General features: G+C 39.5%; 1 protein-coding gene across 3 annotated transcripts in view; it reads left to right on the forward strand.

The window, feature by feature from the left end:
* The window catches only part of LOC133639553 (probable ATP-dependent RNA helicase DDX17), a 104,230-nt gene extending 95,145 nt beyond the window's left edge, over positions 1-9,085 (forward strand). For all 3 annotated transcript variants that reach the window (XM_062032949.1, XM_062032948.1, XM_062032947.1), the window contains 2 exons: positions 1,070-1,300; positions 3,636-9,085. In XM_062032949.1, the coding sequence (XP_061888933.1) occupies positions 1,070-1,300; positions 3,636-4,093 (689 nt within the window). In that variant the 3' untranslated portion in view covers positions 4,094-9,085. The remainder of the gene's footprint in view (positions 1-1,069; positions 1,301-3,635) is intronic.
* The last annotated feature ends 1,294 nt before the right edge of the window (positions 9,086-10,379 follow it).

Consider the following 10,379-nt stretch of genomic DNA (forward strand, 5'->3'; position numbering starts at 1 on the left):
ACAGAAATCAAGGGCAAAATACTGATATTTTTACTAATACTTCTTTGATCTTAAGTAACACTTTCCAGACACTGAAACAAGTAAAATGGTGTTTTGACAAGTTATTTTCTTCTTCGGTTGGCAGATTATTTAATGTATTTTAAGTAGTATATCTCAGATTTTAGTACATATTACTTTAGATCAGGGCTCTCAAACTCAATCAATTGGGGGCCACTGCAGGTAGAGTCTGGGTGAGGCTGTGCCGCATAAAGTATTCACTTCAGAATCCCTTTTTAACAATGTGATTAAATTTGTTCACTTTTTCTACCAACAGCTATAGTGACCCTAAGATATGATGGGCCCAAAGTCAATATACATTTAAAACTGAATGCAAAACATTTTATATTTTTGACAATGTTGAATTACAGGACAGTCAGAGACAAAATCCACTTGCTTACAAGAAGTTGCTATTTGTGTTGCACAATGTGCTTTTTCTCTTGGGATTAAAGGTTGCCATACTATATTTTAAGTATTAGCTGCCCAGGGTGCACGGGCCACAACTACACTATAATATGGAATTAAGTAAAGGGCCACAAAATATGGGTTTGTGACCCCTGCTTTCGTTAAAATAGAAAGTAACTAACAAGGCAAAAGTCTATTTTTCCCCATTTTTTTGCATGTTGTACATGCTTAACACTTACAGAACTACATTTTGAAGTTTAGCGTGCTGCAAAGTTGAACATACTTGCACAGATGTTAGCACTTTCACAAATAATATCCTGGCTGGTCCACCAGGAAGAGAAGTTATAGTTGCCTTGGCAATGATAAATCTTGTAACAATCCAGTTTACCAGCCGTTTATCTTTTATTTATTTATTTAGTATGCTCTCTGTGGAGAGAGATGTCAAAGTAAAGGTAAACGAGGAGCTTGTGTTTTGTTATGCAGGTAAGATTATTAAAAGATCATCAATTTGATGTGAAATGTCAACAAATCTGTAATCATCAGTTATTCAACCAATCAAGATCCTGATTGAAGTTTTCTTGCCTGAAGATGTTTGTTTGTCTAAAACCTGTTGCTTCTTATTCAAAAGATGTTGAAGACATCAAGTTCGTCATCAACTATGACTATCCCAACTCCTCTGAGGATTACGTCCACCGTATTGGACGTACGGCGCGCAGCACCAACAAGGGCACGGCCTACACCTTTTTCACTCCGGGGAACGCACGCCAGGCCAGAGACCTTGTCCGAGTTTTGCAGGAGGCCAATCAGGCTGTCAGCCCCCAGCTGCTTCAGATGGTTGAGTCATGCCAAGGAAGAGGAGGTAATTATCTTCTGTTACTATTTTTTAAATACACAATTACAGGCGTTTCTTTTTTTGGGACCAGACGTGACCGCAATAAACGGGTTTCTGCAAAGTAGTAATATTAGGAAATTTACAATTTTCAGAGTTAAGAGAATGTAAAAAAAAACTGTTAACAACCTTCTAATAAAAATTTTTTTTACATAATCAGAACTCTCTAAACATGAAATAACACCCATATAGTCATCTTTACAGAGTTTTACCCAATATATAGCCTTGAGTGTGTTCTACCGTAGATTACAGTACTCACAAGTAACCCGGAAGAGCTGCCAAGCGTCATTTATGGTCATCGCCCGGCCACTACAACACGGCCACGACGTGGAAATACTATGTCAAATCCTGGGTAATTCCCCTAATTTAGAATTGGGTTTTAAGTAGAGATGTCCGATAATGGCTTTTTTGCCGATATTCCGATATTGTCCAACTCTTAATTACCGATTCTGATATCAACCGATACCGATATATACAGTCGTGGAATTAACACATTATTGTGCCTAATTTTGTTGTGATGCCCCGCTGGATGCATTAAACAATGTAACAAGGTTTTCCAAAATAAATCAACTCAAGTTATGGAAAAAAATGCCAACATGGCACTGCCATATTTATTATTGAAGTCACAAAGTGCTTTTTTTTTAAACATGCCTCAAAACAGCAGCTTGGAATTTGGGACATGCTCTCCCTGAGAGAGCATGAGGAGGCTGAGATGATGGGGTTGGGGGGGGTTGAGGTGGTGGTGGGGGGTTGAGGTGGTGGGGGGTGGAGGAGTGGAGGGTAGCGGGGGGTGTATATTGTAGCGTTCTGGAAGAGTTAGTGCTGCAAGGGGTTCTGGGTATTTGTTTTGTTGTGTTTATGTTGTGTTACGGTGCGGATGTTCTCCCGAAATGTGTTTGTCATTCTTGTTTGATGTGGGTTCACAGTGTGGCGCATATTTGTAACAGTGTTAAAGTTGTTTGTACGGACACCCTCAGTGTGACCTGTAAGGCTGTTAACCAAGTATGCCTTGCATTCACTTTTGTGTGTGTGAAAAGCCGTAGATATTATGTGATTGGGCCGGCACGCAAAGGCAGTGCCTTTAAGGTTAATTGGCGCTCTGTACTTCTCTCTACGTCCGTGTACACAGCGGCGTTTTAAAAAGTCATAAATTTGACTTTTTGAAACCGATAATTTTGAAACCGATACCGATCATTTTGAAACCGATACCGATCATTTCCGATATTACATTTTAACTAATTAATGAGACCATGGGTGTGTACTGCAATAACTTGGTCAACTTGACAGTCGCAACTACAGCCATTAGCTGTCTTAGCATTCCGTGTTAGCAAAGCATGTCTGTGTCACCTCAAAGCTGTAATTAATGTTGAAAATTAAGTGAATCCTGAATCAACAGAGCTCATATCCACTTTGCCCCAGACAGCTGATGAAAGCTGAGAGCCGTCTTGTTTGCAATAATGGCGCTCCGAGTCACATCGAGTCCAGTTTGTCTCGTGTCAAAGGCTCACCAATGTGGAGATGTGTCATTGATGAGGCAGGCATTCATCAAAAAGTTAGCAGTGAAGATAGCTACAAGATTAGCCGCTGTGTTGTTAGAGGTTTTCAGAGTTTACTCTTAACCTAGAAACGGACGTCCTACTTGGACTTTACCGATTGGCGCAAAATAATACAGTAGGGTTGGTGGTCTTACAATAACTCGCAATTTGATCCCGATTCCTGGGGTGACAATTAAATTCAGAATCCATTGTCAATTCAACACAATTCTCGAATAAAACCTATTCACGCAATACATTTTTTGGTAGGTGCGGTTACGGTCTAAAATTTATTTTTTTAAATTGATTCTGAAATTATTTTTGTTCAATTTTAGAAAATTATAAAAATTATTTAGAATTGGAATTAATAAGAATCGTGATTCAGATGTGAATCAATTTATTTGAGCACCCCTATAACACAGTAATACAAAATCCATCCATCCATTTTCTACTTCTTGTCCCTCTCGGGGTGGCGGGAGTGCTAGAGCCTATCCCAAATATGCTTTAAAAAGTTGTTGGTTTTTTTAATCCACAAATATCGTCAATAAATGTCAGTGATGTTAAATCATCCCTTTCATTAATCATATTTATTTTTTCTGCATGTAAAACTATAATTATTCTCTATAAAATGTGATTTATGTTAATATTTTTGGGTGTCCTGGTTGGATTTTCATGACGAGGAAAATTGGTTTGATTTTTGTACAATTAGTCGGATGAAAGCGGTACTTCTGTGAGCACGTTTGAAAATGTGTTGTTTACATTTTTCATCACAGGTGGAAGAATGCGTTACCGTAGCAGCAACTCCCACAATCCCAACATGATGTACCAGGATGGGAATCATCGCCGCATGCGCCATGGAGAAGGAAGCGGCGGTGGCAGGGGCGGCCGCCCTGGTTACGGCCGCGGCGAGCGTACCAATGAAGCCTTCTCTTCCTCCTACAATGACCGTAGCCGTGACGGCAGAAACAGCCACAGTTCAGATCAGTACCAGAGTTACAGCGGCGGCTATAATGCCCCCGGCAGAGGCCAGTCTGCAAGTAACGGAGGGATGGATCAGTCGAGTCAGCATCAGGGTCAGTTCGCCCAGCCTCGTCCTCCGTCTGTGCTACCAGGGGGGCCTCGGCCTCTCATAGCTAAGCAGTTTGCTTCACCTCAGCCCCCGGTAATGGGCTTCATGGGGCGCCCGCCTTACCCTTTTAAGCCGCCTCCTCCCGGCCCTTCTCCCCGCTAATATGTACTACGTGTCAATTATAGATTCCAGTTCTCTGTCTGCTATGGAAGCTTCAGGCTTTAGTTTCGCCATGTAGTTCAGTGCTACGCTGAAATATCATTGCAGCAAAACAATTTGCAAATGCGTATCTCAATCTGTGTGTATGAAATCCACGTGTCTGTTTTAATTTGTGTGTCTGTGTTTAGATTTTTGTTTGTAAAAACAATTAGCTTATCCGTGTTGCGATTTTTGTGTTTTGTTTGGATTTGTCTTTGTGTGTGTGTGTGTGTGTAAACAACATCTGTGTGTCTGTGTTAAAATCTGTAGGTCTGTGTGGCGGGCCGTGCGTTTCGCACCTAGGCCCTCTGTGATGTCCGACTTCAATAATTACCTCTCAAAATACCATAATTTATGTCACCACATGACCGTTGCTGGAGAAATACTATACAGAAACACATTTACGCTCTACTGGGAATTGAACCACATCAACAGTGTACAAAACGGGTTATTTTCTGGCGCATTTAAAAAACAATTAAAATGCATCAGCAAGTAAAACATATTTTATGTGGTCGTGTCAAAATTTAAATTGCAAAAAACATTAAAAGTGAAAAAATTAGATATTTGAACTCACAATTTATTAGAACCTTTTTGACGCCGTATAAGCCAGTCAGGGGCGCTGCTAGGGATTTTGGGCCCCATGAAATAATCTTTACAGGGCCCCCGTATTATAATTTCATCATCATTAGGGGCCTCTCTGGGCCCCCCTCCATCATGGGCCCCTAGAATCCGTCTCCTTTACCCCCCCCCCCCCCCCCCCCCCTTTCGGCGCCCCTGAAGCCAGTGGTGCCCCTCGTCGTCGGCTTATTCGAGTGGAAATGACGGGCCTTTACCCATTTCATCGCCAGAACAGCTGAGCTAGCTTCCGGGGTTGGCCGACATCGCCTCACAAGTTGTAGTTTCTCTTTAAATATCCTTCTTGAAAAGGGCCTTGCAAATATATATCTGCCACCTAATCAACGTTTTGTTCTCCTTCTCTGCTAGCCCCGTCTGGCTACGGCGCAACACTTCCCGCTTCCTGCTAAATTGAAACTTGTAAATGGATACTCACTTTGGAATAACAAGTGAGTATCCAATGACAGTCTGGTTAACATCCGACTACTTGGATAGGCTACTGTCAACAACTTGTGATCTGATTGGCTATCGCAACTATCTATCAACTCTATATGTTCTCAAATTCATCCGCTAACGGTCCTGATGAGTATCCAATCACAGGACGCGTAAATGTCACGTTTAACGTGAGGCCAGCTAGAAGGCCTTACTGACAACAACTCGTGATCTGATTGGCTATCGCAACTGTCTAGCAACTGTATGTCCCCGTTCACTTACAGTGCACGGACGTCCGCATTGATTCTGTAGGTGTCTGGCAGATTTGGTACAGCATGGCAACATAAGTTAGCTGAATTCTGATTGGATACAAACTAAAACTAAAAACAACAGCTCTGGAAGGAGCATAATATGACATGAAGAGAATATGAATACTTTTAGATATTTGGGGAAAGTAAATAAAAAAATAATTGTATCTTTAATTATGATTATGATATCTGATTAGAGAAGGCACTGCTGGCCCTGGCAGCACACCACTGCTATGTATATGTGTGTGTGTGTGTGTGTGTGAAAGAAATCTGTGTGTCCGTGTTAAATTTTTTGTTTTATTAAATGTAACTTTTGCTACACATTTATCGTGGCAGATGTGTGCGGGTGTGCGTGCAGTAATCTGTAGGTGTACAAAAGATTTGTCTCGTCGGTGCCTAGAATCCAGTGATGTTTAACCAGGCTGAAGTTAGCTTCCGATACAAATAATGGCCGATACTGATAGTCGATAGCAGACTGATACTTTTGACCTAAAATGACGTTTAATTGAATAATTTGTCACTGCTGTTGTTGCATAATAATAAAAAACAACAATGTAACCAAAATAGGAATATAAATGTGGCATGAAAAATCATAACTTTGTAAAACCTTTCATCTATTTGGACAAAATTATCCCACAGATGGTGAAAATTACGAATAACATAATTTGTGATTTGGGAAACCTTTATTCTATTTTTGAAATTAATTGTAGTTTGCGTTTTCAGCAGTGTATAACTGGAATGTGTGATGTTAAACTAATAGCAACAGTCACTGCATGAAAAGAGACCTGATTGATCCGGTGTTTCTAAGTAGAATAAAATGTTTGATATAGAATACTAACAAGGCATTATTCAATGATTATGACATTTTTATTTAAATGTCAGTCAGGTATCGACTATTTGAAACGGTCAGAAAAAATAAGAATTTGTTTGCAAATACCAAATCTAAACAAGCATATTGATGGCAAAACGGACAGATGTTTTGTTTACAAACACACGAATCCAAACAGGCACACATATTAGAACGCGTACAAACGGATTACACACACACATTGAGATACGCATCTGCAAATTGTTTTGCTACAATAATATTTTCGTATGGTTTTATGTTTTTAAAATAACCTGCATGCATGGGATTCACTTGTCTGTGCATTGATTTATAAACATATGATATTTGTTTCTTAAAGTAGAGTAGATTGAATTCAGTCGTTTGGGAGGGTGAACTGGTGGTCAGCATATTAGAAGTATAGTAAGGGCCGCCCCAGGCTAAATTAGGGCCCTAAACAGAAATGTATTTGGGTTAGGGTTAACGCTTGGGCACCAAATAAGACCACAAACAAAATGGCGCATCCTGAAATGACGGTCAGAGAGCGGGGTGAAGATGATCTGTAAAACAAAATCTCTGCAAAATGTTGAACCACCATTACAAGTTATGTAGAACACTAGGATGTGTTTTAAATGTAGAAAAATAGCACAACATGACCCCCTTTAAAGGGGAACTGCTCTTATTTGGGAATTACCTATCAGAATATAGCAAGTATGGCCCGGTTGGTAGAGCGGCCGTGCCAGCAACTTGAGGATTCCAGGTTCAATCCCCGCTTCCGCCATCCTAGTCACTGCCGTTGTGTCCTTGGGCAAGACACTTTACCCACCTGCTCCCAGTGCCACCCACACTGGTTTAAATGTAACTTAGATATTGGGTTTCACTGTGTAAAAGCGCTTTGAGTCACTAGAGAAAAGCGCTTTATGAATATAATTCACTTCACATTCATAATCCTTATGTAAGACAAGAACAGTTTTTTTATTTTTTTAATGCGTTTAAGTCGTAAAATACTGATAGTACGAGGTGGCTAATAATGCAGTTAATGGGAGTACACTAGTCCGCCCATAAAGCCCTCTAAAAACATCAAAAAACTACCAACAATACTCCATTTACATCTTCTGACCCGAATATTGACCAATAGCAATAGCAATATTGTTGTTATAAGCTATACCGCAGACAAACTATTTTCAGCGCCTGCCGTGATCACAGAGAGCTAACTAGCTTATGCTGCTATATTGACATACTGAGCCGGTGAGCTGCTGCATCGCCTTGGAGCTGGTGAAAATGAATTGTAGATTATAAATCATGCCTCCCACCTGTGGCCATAAACCGAGAAGTTGGTCAACTTTAAAAGTAAACTAGACTTGGAGATGGCAAGAAAGACAAAAAAACGCTTGTTTGCGGCCAACCTGCGTAAGAATAATGATTATTTTCTTTATCTAAACGGCATCCCAGTGAGAGCAAACATTGTACAGTAAGTGATTGCTTTATTATGTTTGTATTTCTTGTTTAGCACTTACCAATACTGCTGCATGATCTTAGTGTGTCACTAAAGCTGGATCTGTTTGGCACAAAGCTTTTAAGACTTGTAGATCATCCTCTTTATATTCAGGCTCAAAAATCTAAAGTTCTGGATCATCATTTGGTCCCAAAGTAGTCTTTGAGGGCTCTCATGAAGTCTGCCTTGAGTTGTTGGGTGTCAGTAGTGATTGGATTGAATTGATTGAAAACTGTTATTAGCAGATTGCACAGTACAGTTAATATTCCGTACAATTGACCACTAAATGGTAACACCCGAATAAGTTTTTTAACTTGTTTAAGTCGGGGTCCACGTAAATCAATTCATGGTGCAAATATATACTATCAGCATAATACAGTCATCCCACAAGTTAATCATCAGAGTATATACATTGAAATATTTACATTATGTATAATATTTACAATCAAAGTAGTGTTGTTGAAGGGAAACGCGAACGTTTTAATGCGTTTGTGAAATAATACTCGGCTGTATACTTAAAATGAGCAAAACACGTAAATATTACATGTTATTATGAATGTTAATACATTACATGTTTTTAGAGCGCTTTATAGTTGGAATAGAGCGACTCATGGGCTCCATTGTTAGCTGACTTTTGCAAACGTTTATGAGTTAAATTGCATTAAAAAAAAGAAAAACGTGTGATTGTCTTACAAAAGGATTATGAATGATAGGCAACATTTCACAAAAAGTGCACATCCCCTTTGACATTATTAAGACACAAATCTAACACGAGAACGACGGAGTTTGAAGGGTAAATGTATCATTTTAGTCTCATCAGTGACGGAGCAGGATGTGGCTGGGATAAGTTTCTGATAAGATTTCGTACTAAATGCCCTGGCATTCGTCAAGGGACATTTTCTGTGTTTCTTCACACAAAACGGGGCCCTAGTTCAGTGCAGTTTTTACAAAGTGCTTGTCTTGACACCTCACATTTTTGAGTTATTACTGCAAAAATACTTTTGAAACATAGTGGCGGAGTGCGACATGTCGGCAAACTTTTCACAACGAAGGAGAGTATCCTGAATCTCCTAGTGACTAATACATGTCTGACCTGGATGAGGGGTGTGTTTGGGATTATGCAGCCTTGGCGCAGGTGTGGGGAGTCTCGTTCTCCGGGAGCTTTTTTATTATTACAGATTTCATTTCTTCTCGATTTTTCTGAGCACCACATGTTGTATGAAAGTGAAGGTTGTGCTCTGATGCACTAGTACGAGTGTACTATTTCCGTTTTTGTCTCTAAATCAACCACACATTTAAACTAATACTTAGCATGTGCTATTAAGTCTTGCATGTTTTTGTTACTTTCATTGGTGTATTAATAACCCTGTGTATTTTTAGATATCATTTCTATGATGAGATGATTTGATACAAGCTCTGCACACACTGTGTGTTTTCACTCTTTAGGGCTAACTGGAATTCTGCTCTTGTTGGGCCTCACAATAGTAGGACTGTTTGGGTATGGGACAATGTCCAGGTGAGGTCAGTATATCTGCCTGTCAAATGTTTTTGGATGACACATTTGGCTTTAAATTGGTGACCACAAGTCTGCTAGTGTTGTTTCAGTGACTTTTTGTGTTTGAAATGTATGAAATACTAAAAATGTTTAAATCCTACAATGTTACAATCTGATGATGCAGTGTGTTTGAGCTCTTTGTGTATACAGGTGCATCACAATACATTGTAAATATCCTTAAAATGTTGATTTATTTCAGTGGTTCAATTAAAAAAAAATGTTGTGGCATTCTCCAGAAGCATTATTTTTTTATTTTCAACTCAAATTTATTTTAAAGTTCGCACACACAAATTATCAGATGGAAAAACGGCAAATTATCGTACCACAACTTGAAATTGTTGTATTTCATGGAAAAACTATACCTACCTGATTTGACATCGGTACAGGCCAAAAGTTTGGACACACCTTTTCAATGCGTTTTCTTAATTTTCATGACTATTTACATTGTAGATTGTCATTGAAGGCATCAAAACTATGATTGAAAGAGTGGAGTTATGTACTTAACAAAAAAAGGTGAAATAACTGAACAAGTTTTATATTCTAGTTTCTTTAAAATAGCCACCCTTTTGCTCTGACTACTGTTTTGCACACTCTTGGCATTCTCGTGATGAGCTTCAAAAGGTAGTCACCTGAAATGGTTTTCACTTCACAGGTGTCATAGTTTTGATGCCTTCAGTGACAATCTACAATTTAAATAGTCATAAAAATATAGAAAACGAATTGAAATGAGGTGTGTCCAAACTTTTGGCCTGTACTGTAGCTTAGGACCATTTTCCACAGTCCACATACTACAGCTTTAGTACGGCACAGTGCACACTTTGGACACCCCTGCACTAAACAATTAAATTAAGCAGAATACTGCAAATGGCCCGCGGGCCCCGGGTTTGAGACCTCTGGTCTACATAGTCGTTTTTGTTCAGAATGTATGTCTTGATCATTTTAGTTATACAAACCCCAAAACCGGGCAGCACGGTGAGCAGGCTAATTGGGAACAGGTGGGTGCCATGATTGGGTATAAAATC

This window comes from Entelurus aequoreus, linkage group LG22, assembly GCF_033978785.1.
Source record: "Entelurus aequoreus isolate RoL-2023_Sb linkage group LG22, RoL_Eaeq_v1.1, whole genome shotgun sequence".
NCBI classification, from domain to species: domain Eukaryota; kingdom Metazoa; phylum Chordata; class Actinopteri; order Syngnathiformes; family Syngnathidae; genus Entelurus; species Entelurus aequoreus.